Below are 22,351 nucleotides of genomic sequence, written 5' to 3' on the forward strand. Positions count from 1 at the left end.
TTTTTGCCACAGTCCTTCTAAATCCTTAGAATCCACCGACTGCTTGGACTCATGAATCTCAAACATGCACATACACAGACTGAGTCTCTCAGATCCGGCTGGTTTGAGTCTCACAGATCTGCTAAATCCCACAGCCAAAAGTCAGTCTACACATGACTATTACACCCATAGGTCCAGGTTCTACTAACTTTAATAACTTTATTTCGGCTTCTCCCATTAGGGGGCGCCACAGCGGATCATCCGCATGTTTGATTTGGCACATGTTTTTACGCTGGATGCCCTTCCTAACGCAACCCTCCCCAGTTATCCGGGCTTGGGACCGGCGCTAAGAGTGGCTGGGGTTGGTTCCCTGACCAGGGATCGAACCCGGGCCGCACCCAGTAATATATTATGAGATTATAGAGTTTGTGTTAGTTTAGACGTTTATTCCTAATGAGTGAGCCAGTGGCAAAGGAAAACTCCCTGAGATGGTATGAGGAAGAATCCTTGAGAGGAACCAGACTCAAAAAGGAAACCATCAATCACCAAAAGTCCATTTATTTTAGTTTTATCATTGTTGAGGTGAACTGTTAAGTGTAAAAAAAAATTGCTTCTCTACATATAGAGATGAATTTGCGCAGGAAATAATATATATATTTTTTTTAAACCTGACTCCATGGAAACCCTGTAAAAAAAAAAAAAAGCATGTTCTTATATGAATAAAATACACACACGCCCACACACTGTTCAACCATTCCAATTTATTAATTAAAAAAAAAAAACGAAACAATCTAAAATAAGCATAAACTTCTTATATTTCTTATATTTCTTATTGTAAAACACTTTCAAAATTGGAGAGGAAAGAAAAAAAAATGGCTTTTATTTTTCCAAAATACAGACACAGGACAGGTTCATTACAATACCACAGTGTTGCTCGTTGAAAACAATGACAGTTTGTTATCAAAACTCTTCTGAACGGGAGAGATCACACTCAACAGGATGAACAGAAAAAAAGAAAAGAAAATAGTTAAATAAAGGTGGGGGATATAAATTGGCCGTTTGACAAAAAAAGACTATTCCGGGGCTTCGAGTCAAATTTAATACTGAGGAGAATAAAAAAATTCTCAGTGTCAATACAATACAAAAGCCAGATTCGTTAGCCAAAATCATACTATTGCTTCAGAAAGACAACAGGAAGTTGTTACATGTAAACAAACACTATATTTTGGTCTCCGATATCTTCATTTTTTTTATTGGGACTTCTGGGGTATACAACGTATTGCCAAAGTGTCAGGAGTGTAGAGTTCAATACTGATGACTTCCTTTAAAGCTCAGTACGTACAGGAAGGCAGTGAAAAGCCACCCCAAGTTTATTGTAGGACCGTCAGCACCACACATACACACACACACACACACACACACACACACACACACACACACACACACACACACACACACACACACACACACATTTAAAAAGCAAAGGGAGCATCCTTTGCATATATAACTGCCACCCTATTTGGATGGAAAGCTACTTGAGCTCAAAAGACAAATCCAAACAGCATCAAAAATATCCCAGAAATCAGACTTGTACATAACATAACTTCCACAGTATTGAGTTCATGGTACAAATGAGGGAAACAATTCAACCATACACACACATTCACACACATTTTTAAACACAGCTTCAGTGGAAAAATTAAAAGAACTGGAGTTTCTTTAAGGTGCAACACTTTTAATTGCCACCAGGGGGCAAGAGCGTTCTCGTGTTTCCGGACAGAAATAACCTTTACGTTTAGGACGCTTGTGAATGTCAAAGTGTCTCGAAGTCAAAGTGGTCATGCGTCCGGGCCGAGCTGCAGACTGATGTGAGCCGGGTTTAGGTGCTCTACGTAGACGTCCTCCTGCAGGCTGCAGGCCGAGTGCCTGTTCTCCTTGGGGCTGTGGTTCGATGCGGGGCTTGAGGCCCGGTTGGTCACGCCTAGCGCGTTGCTGACCTGCTCGAAGGAGCGAGAGAATGCGGCGCTGGCGGTGCGCGAGAGGCTCAGCGCACCCCCTTTGGGCACAGACTGGCTGGAGGTGAGCGTGAGGCGCTTGAGCGAAAGCAGCTCCAAGTTCTCGCTCATGGCCCGGCCGCAAGACTGCTTGCGCGAGACCTCGCCGTCTTTCTCCTTCTCTCGCTCCTTGTCCTTGCTGGATTTGCTGCCTGTTAGACGCCGCAGGCCCCTTCCTGCCGGTTTCCCGAGGCTTGGCGTGACGTTGGTGCTGCTCACCACGATGATCGGGGGGCTGCCCTCCTTCACGGCGGCCTGCGTACAGAAGCCCTCGTCCACCTCCGAGATCTCCATCAGCTCTTCCGGGGAACCCAGATCCACTGCGTCTGGAATGGACAGGAGGAGGAGCCAGTTATCCCTTGAAAGATTGACAGACTATGATCTTTAAGATTATACAAGCCACTACACCGCAAATAATCAGAAATCAGTCACGGTAAATGAGAAGCTGGTATATTCAAAGTACATGAAACCATTAAACCGGAATAAACCATCGGAAATGGATACCGGGAAGCGATTAGATTTGGTTGCAAGCAGTTGGAAGGAAGAAGAGCATTAGAAATGGCCATGCTCAGAGGTGCTGTAAAGAAACCAGTTTACAGGTGAGAAACTACAGACGGGTGTTTAATAACTTACCAAAAAATACAAACTCATAGTCATGACTATACAGGTGTGCTTTGGGAAGAAAATGACAGGACAGGAAAGATAAAGACATGGTAGACAAGGCAAAACAGGAAAAGACAGGGCAGTTAAAGACAGTAAAGATCAGGTACACAAAAAACGGTTAAGACTGGACAGATAAAGAGAGGACAGGAAAAGACGGGGGTACAGGAAAAATCAGGATAGGATGATAAAAGACAAAACAGGACTGAAAAAGACAGAACAGGTCAGAAAAAAACAGGACAGGACTACAAAAGACAAGAAAGGAAAGAGCAGGAAAGAAAAAGAGAAGAGCACCCCAGAGCACAGGACATTACTGCAGACAGGAGAGCTTGGTGTTTTAGACTGGTTAGAAGGAGGTTTCTGGAGCCCGAACTCGAGTGTTTGCTTTAGAAAGACTGCAGTCTAATCTCGAGCTGCCACTGGTTATTGCAGCCTGTTTACAGAGCACCTGTTTCCCATAGCAACCCAGCAGTCAAGCATTGCAGCGAAATTACTTTTCACGAGGCCGTGTTTTTTTTTTTAGTTGCAGTAAGGAGAAAGGTGTAATTTTTGAACTTGTGAAGTCGTTAGTCGGCTCGGGGAGTCCAACTGCGCGGAAACGGTGGCGTCCGGTGTGAGATGTGATCAGAGAGAATGCAGAAGGCGGACATTGGAGGTGAGAGATGGGAAATGTTGAAGCAGATCACGGACGCGTTGCAAAGGGTTAGGCAAAGATTTCAGCCTGAGGAAAAGGTCCTTAGAGGGAGACTAGCTGGCCTTGATACTCACAAGGAAATCACACCATCATTTAAAAATCAACAACAAATTTGTTGGCTAAAAAATAAGGGAAAAGGCAAATTGTGCGAATACATTTTAATTGCAGTTCACCTCTCAGGCAGCAGATGGCACAAATTACAATCTGCTGCTTTATGACTACAAATTTCACTAGGTGCTTAATACAAATATGTTTTCATTTCCTTGTAGCATCTTCAGGCTCCTCCATCATGCCAAGATTAAGCGGGTGAAGTTTATAACCTGCCGGCTTAAAACAAAGCTCCGCCCGCACAGTACCTCTGGGCCTAAAGGGAGAGGGGAGGGGTATCAGGTCACATTGTGTGTGGAGGGCCGAGGGGCTCTAGAACTGGAGCCTCCCTGCGGAGGGCGTCCCGTCCTCCACCTGCCTCCGCAGAGACTTCTGTCTCCTGACCTCTTGACCTCTAGGGTCCAGCCCCAGCTCAGTGGCGCCCCCCGGCATCTCGCCTTCGGTCCTGCCACGAAGTGCCTCGCCATTAGCCACCCGATCGCCGCTCACCCCCGTAACATTAATGGTGGGGATGGGCCCGAGTGGAGTAGAGTCTGGAGTGTCTATACTGTTCTCTTGAGACTCTGAATGGGGTGACAGTGAGACACACACACACACACACACACACACACACACACATGTATGGACATAAGATGGCTGAAATGAAAATGAAGTTACACTTCCATTGACCTGACACAAACAATACACTTAAAACCACAAGTAAAATATGACACTAGAGATTCAGGATTCCCAAAGCTCTGTTATAACCAGTTATGCCCTGTTACAATTTATAATGCCCTGTTATACCTTATTATGCCCAGGTATACCTTATTACCTGTTATACATTTTTTATATCCTGATATGCATTGGTATGCCGTTATACCTTGATATAGCTTGTTATAATTTGTTATGCCTTTTCATACGATTTTTATGCCCTGTTATAGATTGTTATCCACTGTTATACATTGCTATGCCCTGCTATACCTTGATTCTCTTCCAGAATCTTGTTAAACAATCGGGTTAAAAACTCCACTGCACATTTCCTAAACATTTCCATGCTTCTACTGGTATGTCATCTGGTTTAACCGACTTTCCACTCTTCATCCTCTTAATCGCTGCTCTCACTTCCTCCTTACTAATCCTATCCACTTTCTGCTTCACCATCTTCACACCATCCAACCTTCTCTCTCTCGCATTCTACTCATTCATCAGCTGCTCAAAATACTCCCTCCATCTTCTCAGCACACTCTCCTCACTAGTCACCACATTTCCATCTCCATCCTTCATTACTCTAACTTGCAGCACATCCTTCCCAGCTCGGACCCTCTGCCTGGCCAATCGCTACAAATCCTTTTCTCCTTCCTTAGTGTCCAACTTCTCATACAGCTCCTCATATGCCTTTTCCTTGGCTTTCGCCACATCTCTCTTCACCTGCTGCCGCATCTCCTTGTACTCCTGTCTACTTTTCTCATCACTCTGTCTATCCCAATTCTGTTTCTCCAACCTCTTTCTCCTTATGCTCTCCTGCACTTCCTCGTTCCACCACCACGTCTCTTTGTCTTCCTTTCTATTTCCAGATGTCACACCAAGTACTTTTTAGCTGTTTCCCTTATCACTTCTGCAGTAGTTGCCCAATCATCCCGCACCTCTTCACCACCACTGAGCCCCTGTCTGACCTCTTCCCTGAATCTCTCACTACAGCCTTCCTCCTTCAGTTTCCACCATCTTATTCTTCTTTCAGTCCTTACTCTCCTCCTCTTCTTCTTCACCTCCAAAACCATCCTACAGACCACCATCCGATGCTGTCTAGCTACACTGTCCCATGCCAACACCTTACAGTCTCCAATCTCCTGCAGGTTGCATCTCCTACATAGAACATAGTCCACCTGTGTGCACCTTCCTCCACTCTTATACGTCACCCTATGATCCTCCTTCTTCTTAAAATAAGTATCACCACTGCCATTTCCATCCTTTTAGCAAAATCTACCACCATCTGCCCTTCCACATTCCTCTACTTAAAGCCATACCCACCATCAACCTCCTCATCACCTCTGTTCCCTTCACCTACATGCCCATTAAAGTCTGCCCCAATCACCAATAGTTTATTCCTAGGTAAACCTTCTACCACTTCATCTCAACTCAGTCCAGAATTTTTCCTTCTCCTCCATCTCACAACCCACTTGTGGAGCATAGGCACTAATGACATTTATTATCAGTTCTTCAACTTCCATCTTCACGTTCATCACCCTATCAGAAACTCTCTTCACCTCCAATACACTCTTACTGTACTCTTCCTTCAGAATCACCCCTACACCATTTCTCTTTCCATCCACACTATGATAGAACAGTTTAAACACCTCCAATGTTCCTGTTCTTTCTCCCTTTCCACTTGGTCTCCTGAACACACAACATATCTACCTTTCTCCTCTCCATCATATCAGCTACCTCGCTCCCTTTACCAGTCATAGTACCAACATTTAATTCTCCTCCTTCAGCCAACAGTAGCCCAATTTCCACCAGTACCCTGTAGGCTAACGATACCTCGACCGATCCAGTATGAAATACTGATTCGTCATCCGCACATTTGATTTGGCACATGTTTTACGCTGGATGCCCTTCATAACGCAACCATTTCATAACCAATCATAACCTTCCCCAAGCTGGGCTTGGGACCGGCACTAAGAGTGCACTGGCTTGTGCAACCCTAATGGCTGGGTTCCATTATATATTGTTATACCCTGTTATATAATCTATTATGCCCTGCTATATCTTGTTATACTCTGGTTTAGCTGGTTATTCTCTGTGTTGTAAACATATGCAGTGAGGCAGGTTCAGCCTAACAGTGCTCGCCGGTCTGAAACCCACACGCTTAACACACACACACACACACACACACACACACACACACACACACACACACACACACACACACACACAGGAAGCTTTTCAGTTACAGATTCTAGTTTGAAGTAAAGGAGCAGAGCACCGTGTGAGATGTGATGTGATGTATAATTGGAGCTTTTTGTGGCACAGGCTGCAGAGACTGCTTTACAGAAACATAAAGCTGTAATTACTTCAGTGCTTTGTTGCAGATGTGAGGAGGACAAGCTCTAATAGCAGTCGGATCACACCGGATCCCATTTCCACACAACTCCATCTGCAGCCTGCTCTCAGTCAGGAAGCCTCGCTAACTCATCGTGGACGTTATAATAAAGATGACATGCGATAAAGATGAGAAACGAGCGCACCAATGAGGTATCGGTGATATGAAATGTTTTTCGAGACATGACAGACAGCATGGGATGGAAGTGACTGACTGACTAATCAGGTTCAAGGTCTCGGGTGCGATGGATAGAAGATACAGTACTTCTGTTCCTCCTGCGTGTGTAAAAAGCGTTAAAAGAGCACAATGACTGTTACAGCAGTACGGCGTGGATGTGGACGACTCCTGATCTTTACCGTGCCGTTTCCATCGGTGACCGCGGATGGAGAGACTGGTAACGGCGTTTCTGGAGATCCGTGAGGACGTAGGTGTGATCTCGACCTGGATGGACCGCGTGCCTTCTTTATTGGATTTCAGAGCAGCGCCACGGAGGGACGACTTAATGGCGTTCCCCACCTTTTAAACAGTCAAAGTATTAGCTCATGCGTAAGAACTTACCCAATTACCAGTTAGGGATGGACAAATCACCTGGGACAAGCTGTTCGGTTATTTTACTTTCAACAGGACACGTTTGTTTTTGATGCGATTCGCTCCTCGATGAATAGCCAAGGATAGGATTTTACAAAGATGCATATGAAGCAGCTATGTTGCGAAATATGATTCGCCCCATTACAATGTTGCATGATCAGATTTCAATTTGATTCAACGCAATACGATGCAATAGAAAAAAACCTTCTAAAGCATGGACCTTTCACAAACACGCCTTTTTGTGAGAAAAAAAAGAAATAAAACCAGATATTATTTTCCTGTTGTGTCTCCAGGAAGACGCAGCTCTGCCATGTTAATCTGTATTCTATGTGACTCTCAGGACACGCCTTGGTCTCCTTAGTGTAGCGATATGTCAGTGGTGCTGAGAGAACGTGCTCGAGAAATGGTTTAACGAGAAGAAATCTATTTAAAATATCGGTCAAACGATTGGTCACTTTCTAAATAATAAAAGTATAGTGCATCTACTAATAAATATTTAGAATTTTTTTTTTTCATCGTTTTTATCATTGCATCTCATCGTTTACTTTTATACTGATTGTAACATTGCAACTTCATAATTCCTGGACTGGACAGCACAATAGAGGGTGATTTGTCCAACCCTACCTTAATTGTTCAGAACAGATGGGAAAAGCATGCAAGTAATCAGCAGGTATTTGTTGCAGATCTTTAAAATGCCTTCATAATAAAGCCCACCAGCAAGACTTCTGGGTAAAGTTCCAACTGGGCTCGATAGAGAACGTCATCGAGAGCTTTGGCGCCCAAATCCGGCTCTCCGTTACACCTAAAGAGCGGCAGAAGAACACAAAGGAAAGAATTATAAAAATGGATTTGAGGCTGAATCTTACAGGATCTTGACTCCTCAGTGCTGAAACTACAGAATACCCCTGTTCCTTAAGTCGGTGCCAGAAACCGAAAACAGAAGCCTGAAATGAAGAACCAGGCCAGGTCTATTCTGTGCCAGTACTGCACATCCCTATCCCGTGCCAGTACTAACACATGCACATTAACACAGTGACTGATCTCTATAATCAGATGTTTCTAACAGCAGCTCAGACAGGAGTTTCGGTGGGCAAATCGCAGGCTTTATATTACTACACTCTAATACATCCTTGTTTCTATAGTAACAGTGTGTATATAGAGTCGTATGGTGGACTTTTCACGTCTTATCCAAAAATAAAAGATACTCATTCGTTTTTCTCTGTAAGAAGACATCTTTTTAACATTCACTGGAGTAGAAGCACATTGTTTTACTTCTTTCTTTTACATCTCAGCATTATGATCTACCACTCTGACTTTGATTAAAAGGTGCAGGCTTTTTGTTGGTACCTAGAATAGTGAAGGAGCCAATAGGGGGGGAGAGTTTTCATTTACAAAGCCCCAAAGTTATGGAACAGCCTTCCAACTAGTGTTTAGGTCTCAGATACAGTCTGGATTACAGCCTCGCATATTCACTCCGATTTATTGTGGGTGGAGTACCTGGTCATACCATACTGCCCCTGCTTGCTCTCTTGACCATACTGTACAGTGTCCTTCACCATGACATGACAATTAACATACCCAATAATCCGTAGCGCTCTCTCTCACTTTCTTTCTTTCTTTCTTTCTTTCTTTCTTTCTTTCTTTCTTTCTTTCTTTCTTTCTTTCTTTCTTTCTTTCTTTCTTTCTCTTACTAATTCTGTCCCTTGGACCTGGCTGATCCACCTGGCTGATCCATCCTGACACTCTAATTCTGGAGGAAATTATCTTCAATTACAATGGTGCTTTTTGTGAAGGGTCTCAGGGAGCGTTTCCCTTCACCATTGGCACCACTGTCTCGATCATTAGGTATATAGAATAATTTATGAATTCAAAAAGTGCTAAACGTGTACAAAAGGAAACTAGAAAAACAGAAGAATGACTCACAGAGCGAAGTGAATGCCTGTGATCAGCTGCACCACGAACTCTGGAGTCACCATCATCCTGCTGTTAATGCCTTTATACCTTCGAAACTGCTGTCTAGGGTAGCCACAGATACACACCCTGCAGAGACGACGAGAATCAGAAGAGAAAATAGACTACAGCTGTAATATTACAATAACATCACGAGGTTAAAAAAACAAATAACATCGGTGGGGAACCTGAGATTGTGCTTGGGTCTAAGTAGTATGGTGTGTTTTCATTAGCACCCTGGAGCAGATTATAGGGGCTTCTTGTAAAATTGGTTCAATTGTCTTCACTGTGCCTTACTCTAGCTCTCTCTGTTACTCATTTTACTAGATCTACACAGGAGTTTCAGCAAATCTACCACAGCCTGAGGTTCTCTGCTGTGGAAGATATGGTTTTACAATAAAAAGATGGATTTGCATTTGGAATGAGTCGCCCATTTGTGCTACAGCACAATGCCTTTCATTCATTTTCAAATAAAAAATAATTGTAAATCTATTTCTAATACAGTGAATAATATCCCATCATCCAAACATATCCAGTGGACTGCAAAATTTACACCCCCTTATCTGTTTCAATTAGAGGTCGACCGATTCATCGGTTTTGCCATTTAATTGGCACCGATAGTTGATTGCTGATAGAAGATCGGTGATATTCCATACTGTTAGTTTTTCAGGGTTTACGTTATACAGTATGAGAGCGGCCTCTAGAGGCAAATCACTGACACAAGCTGTTTATCTGAAGTGTCCTTTTTTTTTTTACTTTGCATGTAACTTTTTATTTCTTTGGAGTGTGAGTTTGAATGCATGTAAATATATTAATATTTATTTCATTTATCACATTTTTTATGATGCAGTATTGTATTATTACTATTATAATTTTTTTGTAATAAACTTCAGCGTATCCGGAAAGTATTCACATTTCACATTACTTCACACATTCACTTTTTCCACATTATGTTACAGACTAGTTCCAAAAATAATTGTTTTTTAAAAAATTAGCCTATAATGACAACGTGAAATAAGTTGGTTTAAAATCTTTGCAAATTTATAAAAAAATATAAAATAAGTATAAATCACATGAACATAAGTATCAAAATTGAGCTCAGGTGCATCCTGTTTCCACTTATCATCCTTGAGATGTTTCTACATTTTGATTGAATTCCACCTGTGCTAAATTCTGTTGACTGGACATGATTTGGAAAGACACACACCTGCCTATATGAGGTCCCACAGTAAACAGTGCATGTCAGAGCACAGAGCTTCAAGACCAAGCCATAAAGTCCAAGGAATTATCTGTAGACCTCAGAGACAGATGTGTTCAGGTCTGTATGGTAGAGTGGCCAGACGGAAGCCACCCCTTATTAAAACGCACATGACAGCCCACCTGGAGTTTGCCAAAAGGCACCTGAAGGACTCTCAGACCATGAGAAACAAAATTCTTAAAGCCTTTGGCCTGAATGCCAAATGTCACAGCTGGATTAAACCAGGCACTGCTCATCACCTGGCTAATAATTTTTCAGCAGCAGTAAGTGGGAGACTAATCAGGAGCGATGGAAAGATAAATGCAGCAATGTCCAGAGACATCCTTGATGAAAACCTGCTCCAGAGCACTCCGGACCTCAGACTAGGACAAGATAAAGTAGTGGCTACAGGACGACTCTGTGAATGTCCCTGTGAGGCCCAGCCAGAGCTCAGACATGAACCTGATTGAACATCTCTGGAGAGACCTGAAAAATGGCTGTGCACTAACGTGCCCCATCCAACCTGATGGAGCTTAAAAGTTTCTGCAAAGAAGAATGGGAGAAACTTCCTAAAAATAATTGTGCATCATACTGAAAAAGACTTGAGTCTGTAATTGGTGCCAAAGGAGCATCAACAAATTTCTTTGGTATTTTATTTGTAATAGATTTGCAAAGATTTCAAAACAAACCTCTTCCACATTGTCATTATGGGGTATTGTTTGCAAAATAATTGATTTAAGCCATTTTGGAATAAGGCTGTAACATAAAAATGTGGAAAAACTAAAGCGCTGTGAATACTTTCTGGATGTACAATGTACATGGAGTGCTCAACCTTACAGCAACTATTTCAGTGAAATAAGTCTAATTCTAGATCAGCAGATCCCTACTGCGCTTACTGAGAACAGAATCATTTGCAATGTGCACGGCTGTGCACGGCTGCCCACGCTTTCCGTTTGACCCTCACAGCATATTTCCACACAAGCTACATGCTCGAAACCCTGTCACGTGTCCTATCATGACCCTCTACAGAGTGAGACCTTTGTCCGGCTGTGTGTGGCTCCTGAGAGGAGGAGGAAGAGTGTGAGGTGATTTCTTCTCGTAGATCTGCTCGCTCAGGACTCTGTGTGCTCGTCACTGAGCTGTGTGATGCTAATGAAGCATGTGTGATGAGGGAGGAAAAAAAAAAAAAGAAAATTATTGGCAGGCCTCAGACAGGCTCACGGGACCTGGAGGGAGCTTGGAGTCGTTCCCAGGTCTAAGAGGATCAGATGAAAGCGGATAAAGACAGAGGATTTCTCGGCGGTGGTACTTGCGAAGGATTCGGGTGTTGGACATCTCTCAATCGGCTTTCATAAGCCTGTGGAGACCGGGACGTCGCAACGCTCGGCTGTGAGGAGTTAATCCTTCTGCTATTCCGTTATTTATCGCTTCATTTACGTAACTATACATGAATTAACTTGACACTCTCAATCACAGACTGGATCACAGACCTGCGATCCAAACGTACCTCACTCCTGAGCTTATACTCATGTTATTATGAGATTATTTAAAAAATATGGTAAATAGAGACATGGCCTAGGCTACATAAGAGTCTTAAAGAATGGTGATCAGTATGGAGGTAGTATACTGTAATTTGTTACATAATTTAACAATTTACAGTACATAATTTAGCAAAACGGAGCAATTTACAGTACCATAACGTATATACTTTTTACAGTATATTTTTATCTGGCAGCGGTGGATGGGCTTTGTTTAAGGTTCCAGCATTGCCAATAAAACAGAGAGAGACAAGAGATAAAATTGGGTTTGAAACACCAAAAACATCGGAAAAAAATCTGTGTCTGCTTGTGCGATTAGAACATGTGTCATTTTGAAGAAACAGCTCAGCGATGATGCGCGTTGTGGAAAGGAGCGGCAAAGGCTCTTCGTGAGGGCAACTCGAAAACAGCCACGATATGCTCTGATGTGGGAACTGTTCAACACCACCTGGGCATTTTTTTTTTTTTTTTAAAGCTGAACCAGATTCTTCAAAATGAGCAAAAGGGACACAATCATAATGCCGCCCAAATTCCCTTTGTGCAGCACTCGCACTCTCCCCATCCTTATAACAGGTTTTACAGTCAAGGCTCGTTGTGCACCACTCCACTGCTCCGTTATATATCTAACGGCAAGGGACTCAAAACCAGCTCGCACTGGTTCCGAACAATTGCCAACTTCCTGGGGTCCTGGGGAACTCCTAGTTCCAAAATTTCCTGTTTCCCTGCACCACCCTTTATATATCACTTAATAACAACGGCTACAGAACTTATAAAGAATAAAAGGTACACGCACTTTTACAAAAAAAACTGTAAATAGAAAAGAAACAGCTCAGCACACATTTCTGAGATTGCACATTGTGTGTGTGTGTGTGTGTGTGTGACTCTAACCTGGAGCTGAGCCGACACAGAGACTGGAGGGAATAACAGTTCATGTAGTTTAAAGCAGCGTTGTAGCAAAGCAGCAGGAATGTCAGCACTTCAAACCTGAGACAGGAAGCATCATTATCATTATCATCATCATCATCAAAAATCAATCTTTAAAACAATAAAAAAAATTCCCCATTATGTTTTCAGTGTTTTATATACAGTGAACAGTCTAGCTGCAGCAGGGTCATCATTTAGACCGAATAAAAACCTCAGCATCTTATTATTGATAATAAATTTGATCCGGTATGTTATGCATAATGGCTGAATTTTTTCATTTAAAAAAATAACATTGTCTCTACATCCCTGTAGGACCTGCTGTAAATGAGATATCTTCATTTGGCCGTTCTTGTTTGGGGTCTTACAGCGAATCACCAGCCTCCATACCACCATGTCCTCTACATCTGCCTCTTTCAAACCAACCATCTGCAGGTCTTCCCCCACCACATCCATAAACCTCCTCCATGGCCTTCGTCATTTCCACCTGCCTGGCGGCTTCATCCTCAGCATTCTTCTACCGATATTCCCCAAGACTTCAATCCTCCCTCACCCCGTGTCCAAAACATCCTACATGTGCGTTCCTTTTAATAAACTCTTTTCTAATCCTGTCCATCCTCGTCCCTCCTGATGAGTGGGATATACCGATCGTTATCTTCTACAGCGCCCATAGTAACTATGTTAGGTAAGTTGTAGCTCAGTGGTTGAGACTCCAAGTTATTGAGACTCTTTAAGACTTTTTTAAGGCCATTAAGAATGAAGTTTAAGACCTGTATCACATCAAAAATAATTTATTAGCGACGGGCCTTAACCGAGCCTTAAATTAATTTGTTTCAAGCCAAGTATCGCTAAACTTGCACTTCCCCTGATAGCTGAAAATTAAAATCCGTTTTACGCCAGTGGTCCAATCCAAGAGAACGGCACCAATAAAGAAAGTTGATTAGCTGTTGTGTGTTGGTCTTATTTGTAGTCGGAATACAGCGAATCATTTTAGAACTAGCGAAAGAAAGAACTAAAATGATCTTTCTGAAAATGGCAAACTTTTCTTTACTCTGGTGTTTGAGGGAAATGAGTACAGACAGTTGATTTTTGCCGATCACGTAAACAAGACAACCAGAACATTTGTTCTGACAGTCCCGGTTGCAGCGACACACACACAAACACACACACGTGCACATGAACGCTGAGGTCTGAATAATAGATAGAGCAAATGAATGCACTGAATGTTTGATGAGCAGCTCCACCTGTTCTGTGCTGTGAACGTCTCTCTCTGGAGGTGCGGTCCACTGTAAACAACTCGACTAAGCCCGTGATTAGCTAGCGCTCCTTCGGTTAGAGCCAAGGATCCAATAGTGGAAGGCTGCGAGAGAAAAATGGAACAGTTGAAACAAGTCTGGGTTTTATAAGACAGAGAAAAAGAAGTAAAAGCTCTGAATGTACCTCATGGTACACGGACGGTTTGGATAAGGAGGGGACGGTGAAAGATAACACTTTGCTTTGGCCATCTTTATCAACTATTTCCTGCAATAGAACGAGACATTATAATAACAGAGGGAAAACACAAACCTAAAAGGCAAGCAAATGAATCTCAGGAAGATTATAAACATGTATACATAGGATTCAATTCTTTTCTGATGGTGCAGCTTCAGCTCTGACTGTTATAAATCTCTGAAACTATATATACATATACATATATACATATACACACACATATATATATATATATATATATATATATATATATATATATATATATATATATATATATATATATATATATATACACACATACACAGTACAGACCAAAAGTTTGGACACACCTTCTCATTCAAAGAGTTTTCTTTATTTTCATGACTATTAAAATTGTAGAGTCACACTGAAGGCATCAAGGGCTATTTGACCAAGAAGGAGAGTGATGGGGTGCTGCGCCAGATGACCTGGCCTCCACAGTCACCGGACCTGAACCCAATCGAGATGGTTTAGGGGTGAGCTGGACCGCAGAGTGAAGGCAAAAGGGCCAACAAGTGCCAAGCATCTCTCGGGGAACTCCTTCAAGACTGTTGGAAGACCATTTCAGGTGACTACCTCTTGAAGCTCATCAAGAGAATGCCAAGAGTGTGCAAAGCAGTATTCAAAGCAAAAGGTGGCTACTTTGAAGAACCTAGAATATGACATTTTTCAGTTGTTTCACACTTTTTTGTTATGTATAGAATTCCATATATAATTCCACATGTGTTAATTCAAAGTTTTGATGCCTTCAGTGTGAATCTACAATTTTCATAGTCATGAAAATAAAGAAAACTCTTTGAATGAGAAGGTGTGTCCAAACTTTTGGTCTGTACTGTATATATACATACATACACACATATACACACATATATACACACACACACACAGACACACGCACACACACAAACATTACATAACATTATGACCACCTGCTTAACATTGTCTACCTTTTGCTGTGGAAAAAAAAAAGTCATGACCCATCAAGCATTAACAGCATGAAGTTCATCAGCAATGTGAGCTACAGGAGCTCGTCTGTTGGATCGGACCACACGGACCACCTTCGCTCCCCACATGCATCAGTAAACCTGCCCACGACCCTGTCGCTGATACCATATGCTGTTTATTTTTACAAGTGAGACTGCACGCTGCACGGAGAGCGCCATGTTATTTTTTATTATTTATCATTGATCAATTAGATAATTATGTTTATTATAAAATTTTAAAAATATCGGTTGATTATTCGGTTATCAGCAAGTACGATCCAACCCAGCTATCGTTATCGGTAAAATCCACTATCAGTCGACCTTTACTGATGACTCATAGAAGGAAAACGGGTAGGAGAAACATCTAGAAGACCAAAATCAGAGGAACAAAGATGCAACGATTCTGAACCTGGAGAAATATGCTCAGCAGGCCTGGTCATTGTCAGATTCCTCGCAGGTGATTTTTGAAAAACCTTTGTTTAAAGTAGAGTTTGAATCCCCTACAAGCAAAGATTAACATACATGTAACTAGCACCATGTCGTTTGCTAGTTGCATGCGCTCTCAGACCAGAAAATAACTTGCTGTTGGAAATGAAAATGTTTAGATTTCCGAAAAACAAAACCCAACGTCACGCTGGATTACAGCGGTGAAGAGAAAAGGCTGGATACTGACTGGTAACTCGAGGATATCTACTGTTATCTGAAACCAACAACACTTGTCAGGAATTAGAATTGAACATGAATTAGATAAAGAAACTTTAGCCAGCACTGAATTGCATATGCATCTTCTTGTTTATTCGTGACCACACTTACAAAAGTAAGAAATAACAACTTATGCAATAAGTTCAATTAACAATAAATTAAATAGAATTCAGTTAGCAATGTGATTTATTATTAGCATAGACATACAGACTTAGTTGTCCACGCAAATGCACCGCACACTAATAACCTCCCTGTTCACCTTAGCAACAAAGTAAGCAGAGTACTTTTTTTTTTTAGAACGTTGACTTCATCGAACTTCACCAAACACAAGATAAACATCGTCTACATTGCATGACCAAATGTTTCCAACTTTTCCGCTAAGGACATAATTGAAACCAGATAATGATACACGTCTGGATACGAAAGAAGTAAAGGTTTAACGTTCTGACTGAAAAGCTGTCGCCTCAATGTCTGATTAAACAGAACTGCTGGTCATCCAAGGTGATTCATCTCAAGGTCAAGATCTCCGAATATCTCTTCATGACTCTCTGCTTTCCCCTTCAGCCACGGTTTGTAACCTTGGGGTGACCATGGACAATGTCCTTCTCCTCACATGTCACTATTGTGGCTCGTTCTTGTTCATTTTTTCTCCACAACATCCGAAAGATTTGACCATTTCTGTCCACACAGGCTGCCCAGGTGCTTGTTCAGTCTCTTGTCATTTCGAGACTGGACTACTGCAGCTCTCTGCTGGCAGGTCTTCCCCTAAACGCTATTTATCCACTGCAAATGATAGCAAAAAAAAACCAGAACAAACTCAAATCCAACTAGTGAGAAGCGTGATACCATTTTGTTTTTCGCTGAGCTTCAGGGAGGCTTTCTAGAGCTCTGATGAAATTGCTAATGCTTTACAGCCCCGATACAATGCATCTTTGTATGTGAATGAGCAGAATCCTGCTGAGGAAAATCTCCCCTCAAGCACACAGAGTAAGCATTATGGTCAGGCAGCATAAAAACCCGGAGGGCAACGTTTCCAGGGGCGGGGAAAAAAAAAAGCCGCTTTCATTTGCCTCTGTGTGCGCATGTGTTTAAGAGATAGTATCTCAAATTTTTGGCAAGCAGATAAAATGTGTGAGAGAATGAAAGGCTGAACGCAGTGGCGTTATCGCACTATAACGAATCCGCGGCTGACACCAGGTTATTTCAGGACACGGGTGCGACACGGGGTCAATAACTTCAGGATGATTAAAACGCCTCCTGACTCTGTGGATGGCGGCTGATTGGCAGTTGACCTACTCGGTTATTCGGCGTGTCCCGGGGAGATGAGAAAGCAGGGGAGCGAGTTAAAAAGGCTCCAGACAGAGACACAGAGATCCCCCTCCTGGGATTTCCCTTCCAACTAATGCATGTGGTCTATAAAATACTTAAATCCTTCAATCTAATCAGCTACACTAATTATATCTGCATATCACATTTACTGCATTTTGTTGCCTTGTACTTGTACATGTGTAATGACAATAAAGTTGAATCTAATCTAATCTAATCTAATATCTGGGCTTGATGTCGAGTTACACAGCAATACTGCAGGGCAACAAACTGGCGATACGATACGTTTTGCGATACAGATGTTGCGATACGATACGCTGCGATTTTGTGAGCAGTGGGATATTAGAGATATTTCTTGTTTAAGGATATCATTTAAGGAAAGCTGTCATTAAGAAGACGCCACCATATGCAAACCCTGACAAAAATAAAAACGATTCACCCGAGACACAGTAGGATCTGCATTTGCATGAATTACACAATTGATGATGATTGTGTTATATTATTAGTATTAGCATTAGTTAGTAGTAGAAGCGTGATCTGAGCGCTAACTGGTGTTTTACATCTAAAAGTTACAATCGTATTGAGGCGAGAAAATTTAAAGTAAGAAAGACTATTATTTCTTCCATTAAGTTAGAGAATGCATTCAGGCAAGAAAAGACACTCTCGCAAGCTCGGTCCTCTCTAACTTTGCGTATACAGACGCTCTCGAGCGAGTTACGTTCCGAACGACAGTTCGTAGCAGGAATTCATTCGTAAGTTGTTACTGTGTTCGTTATTGACTACGCATATCTCCTAATGATGTAAGAGCTATAAATATTATCAAATAAACAATAAAATATACTAAAACAAATAGAAATAATTGAAATACTGTACACAATACTTTGTACTAAGTAAAAGAAATACACAAATTTATTGAAGAAAATGTATTCGCCCTAGTCCAGTGCGCATCATGTAGACTTGTTATGGTGGATGACTAGCTAGCGGTGTGGCTCTCTGTCAATGCGAATTTTTTCGACTCCGAACTAATTTCACTTTGAGGACAGGTTTGTTCGTAAAAGTGGGAAGCGTCTATATAGTGCTGTTCTTTAAGCCACAAATTAAGCTTCGTCTTATTATACGTATTTTTTTTAAAGGAAACAGGTGAATATTAATGCTGCGAACATTATGCGAACACTTCCTTACACAGTTAAAGTACAGAGGTTAGAAGACCGGTATCCACCAAACTCAAAACCAATCAACCGGCATGAATCTTGTATCTTTTTTTTTTTTTTTTTTTTTTTATATCGATATTGCAATTTTAAAAACTGCTACAGTATCGCCAAACAAAATATCATGATGCAGATGTGTATCAATATTACTTACACCCCTACAGGCCTGAGGATTTAATACCCAAATTATGCACAGCCATGCTCAGTACCAAACTTCAGCACTATTGAAATGTACTCAGGAATTGCGTGTGTGTGTGTGTGTGTGTGTGTGTGTGTGTGTGTGTGTGTGTGTGTGTGTGTGTGTGGGTACTTCTCATTTTTTTCGAAATAGTGAGTAGTGCAATATTTCACCTGAATCTACACTCAAAATCGTGAGATAACATACAAAGGCCATCAAATATACTTGGATAAGATTCAATAAATGAATAAACAATGTGAATTGTACTAATACAGGCTACGGTTTTTATTTTGTGCATACGGAGGCTCAGCGTTCTATTTATGAACTTTTCTCATCTCCAGCACCAAACTCTAACTGCCACATTGATGACTATAAGTATTTCTACTAGTAAAAAGCCTGGTTAACGTGATCTGTAGTCATAACTACTTGTTCAGTTCTTCCATTATACTTTCCCATGAGCATAACAGAAAGCAAGTTTAAAAAATACAAATAAAAAAGGCATTAAATTATTTGCTTTCAAATAATTCACAGAATAATGAGCATGGGTGTTATAAAACAAGGACCGTGCCATTTTGGTTATATGGGGTGCTCCCAATAAGTTCGGTTTCTCCAAATAAGTTAAAACACAGCCTATTATGATAATAATGTTAATAAAAATGTAAAAAGAAAGAAGCTTTTAATAAATATTTTTAACATGCTTGAATAAATCCAATCCCCACTGTGACGCATTAAAGTTTCACTTTCCATGACCCGTGACTGACACAGGACCGTCTTGGAGGCAGGTATTTAAATACTTCAGTTCAATTGAATCAATTTGATTTCTATCACACTTTTTTACAATGGACCCTGAGCAAGCCTGTGGCAAGAAAAAAAAACTTTGATGATTTGAAGAAACCATAAAAGGAACCAGACTCAAAAGGGATGAAACCAAGAGTGTGATTATAAATATATAAATATTAAACAATGTCTGGGAGATTCTGTAAATGTATATCAGTAAATATTTCTTCTGCACTTATCCTATTTCTTTTAGGTTTAATGATCCAAAATGTTATTATACATCACACACACACACACACACACACACACACACACACACACACACACACACACACACACACACACACACATATACACATACAATTCAGTCTTGGACAGTTCTGATTTGTCAGGGACACCACCACTAGCCGGTAATAATCTCTATAAGCATGCTATATAACCATACATTTGGAGGAAAAAAAAACACTTATAGACCCTTACGAAGAGCTCATAAGTCGTGCATCCTCTTTACTGACCAGGTTGTAGATGCCGAGCAGAAGAGCCTCGATGCAGCCGCTGTGTTGCGGGTTCCGGCTGGCGCTCACTGACAGGTAACTCCACACCAGCTCAGGGAGGAACTGTAGCGTGAAGCGCTGAAGGCGAGCTTCTCCGCTCCGGTAGAACTCAAACAGCTGATGACATACCGGCTCCAAGAGCTGAGGCACAGAGAGAGTAGCGATATATTTGTGAAGCGAAGTGCGTTTTCCTCACACGCTCAATGTAACGGACAGTGAGACTGAAGGATTTTAACACTTGGTCCGATTGTCTTGTATTAAATCTTTTCCTGTTTTGCTTATCGGACTTTATAATGGGAGCACCTCGCTTGTGCATCGGGAACACTGTTATCTATCTATAATGCAGAATTTCTAATGTGACTGGTTTTCCCAGGCAGCCATACATACACTATATAGACAAAAGTATTAGGACACTTGACCTCTCCTGCCATATGTGGTTCTTCTCTAAACTGTTACCACAAAGCTGGAGGCACACAATTGTACATTATGTCTTTTTTTATGCGGTATAATAAGATTTTCTGTTCACTTGAACTTGGAAACCCAAACTTGTTCCTTATGACACTATACTATACCATACCATACCACACTGTATTATACCAAAGGAGCTCCATGAAGATGGTTTGCTATAGAGCTCTGATCTCAACCCTCTTGAACATCTTTAGGACAATTGTGAACACTGACTGCACCTTCTCACCTCACCTATCTCAGTACCTGACTTTACTAACACCCTTGTGGCTGATGAACATAAACATCCATTAAAAACACTAACTCTTCCCAGAAGAGTTGATGGAATGATTAGAGCAAATTGGCACTAAATTGTGAAAGTGATGCTCAAAAATGCACATACCATACTTATGACCGGGTGTCCGCAAACTTTTGGCAATATAGTGTAGATCAGGGGTAGGACAGACTTCAGTTAATTGACTATTCCTCGTCACCTTCCCCTTTTTCTGGGTGTTTGTGTATAAGGTCTTAATCAACATTTGCACCTCTATGGAGATACCCGTGTGTTAGTGCTTTCTGTTGATTTATACGCAAACCTGAATCAATTCATGTAGCATTCAGCAGTGTTTTCATTTCCCCTTCCCAAAAAAATACGAAATGATCATTCTTTTATATTGGAAATGGACAGAAAAGCCAAAACAGCCTTCTGTCACACGAGCGGTTCTTTTTTTAAATTACTGAAATAAACAAAAGATGAAACAAGCACTCGAGGAATCTTACATCGCTGTAGTTCTCACGGATAACTTTATAAAGTGCAGGGACCAGCGAGACCTTTTCCTTCAGAGATGCAGCGTAGCTGGAGATGGCTGCCTCGGGAAACGTCTGCAACACACGCACATAAAGAGACATCTCAATTAGCAAAGCATTTACACAATCAGCAAAGAGAACCCGTTTCTATCAGAAACACTGAGAGAAAATGTACACACACACACACACACACACACACATATATACATATACATACATATACATATACATATATATACATATATTTTTTTTTTTTTTATATAAATATGAGACAGGATGCAACTCAAGGCTCTAGGTAGTCACCTGGGAGTTAAAGAAAGGCTATATATGTATGACATTTATCTTCGGTCCTATTTTACTTCCTGTCCAGGTACACAAAGCTCCGCCCCCAAGATCTTAGGTAATATAGTATAGAATAGTATAGTCAGAGGTGGGAAGTAAAGTACAAATACTTTGTTACTATAGTTAAGTAGTTTTTCCTGGTATCAGTACTTCACTATTTTATTTACTTTTTACTTTCAATTATTAAATTTGTAAATCTGTTTCTACTTATTACATTTTCGAAACAGGCTAATCTATTTGTTGAAATGTCAATATTTTTATTTTCACTGCACCCTGTTTTCAACCTATCAACCGGTTTCCTTTCATTGTGCGGCTTTTTCAACCTACCACTGGTGTATCATTTCCTGGCTTCACGCACCACAGACGTAGATTAGTTTATGAATCTAACAATGAGCAGGCAGAAGGCAACAAGAAGTCTGGGGTTAATGTGGTTGAGAAAATGTCAACATGACTAAGAAAAGTAACATTCCTGATCACATGATGATCATCTTTTCTCTGCTTGTATTCTTTATGGTGGATGCTCAGCCTGGATACATTTATTAGGTAACAAAAGTTGAAATTAGTTTTTTCTTGATTTGAATAATTTTGTTAACTCGCGATTGATGCAGCGCATTTCTGTTTGACCATTTTTATGAAAGGTATAAATAAATAAATATAAAAGAGGCCAAATTAAAAACTGCAGCGCAACACACGTTTATTCATGACGTTTT

At 41.1% G+C, this 22,351-nt stretch overlaps 1 protein-coding gene across 1 annotated transcript in view; it reads right to left on the bottom strand.

The window, feature by feature from the left end:
• Positions 1 to 842: 842 nt before the first annotated feature.
• The window catches only part of fam126a (family with sequence similarity 126 member A), a 56,233-nt gene continuing 34,724 nt past the window's right edge, over positions 843 to 22,351 (bottom strand). Inside the window, exons 4-11 of the mRNA XM_046834592.1 lie at positions 20,010 to 20,189; positions 14,252 to 14,332; positions 14,056 to 14,171; positions 12,779 to 12,874; positions 9,089 to 9,205; positions 7,880 to 7,967; positions 6,934 to 7,093; positions 843 to 2,359 (exon numbers count right to left, since the gene is read on the bottom strand). Of these exons, the coding sequence (XP_046690548.1) occupies positions 1,818 to 2,359; positions 6,934 to 7,093; positions 7,880 to 7,967; positions 9,089 to 9,205; positions 12,779 to 12,874; positions 14,056 to 14,171; positions 14,252 to 14,332; positions 20,010 to 20,189 (1,380 nt within the window). The 3' untranslated portion in view covers positions 843 to 1,817. The remainder of the gene's footprint in view (positions 2,360 to 6,933; positions 7,094 to 7,879; positions 7,968 to 9,088; positions 9,206 to 12,778; positions 12,875 to 14,055; positions 14,172 to 14,251; positions 14,333 to 20,009; positions 20,190 to 22,351) is intronic.

The sequence above is a fragment of the Silurus meridionalis genome, chromosome 22 (assembly GCF_014805685.1).
Source record: "Silurus meridionalis isolate SWU-2019-XX chromosome 22, ASM1480568v1, whole genome shotgun sequence".
In the NCBI taxonomy this organism is placed as follows: Eukaryota; Metazoa; Chordata; class Actinopteri; order Siluriformes; family Siluridae; genus Silurus; species Silurus meridionalis.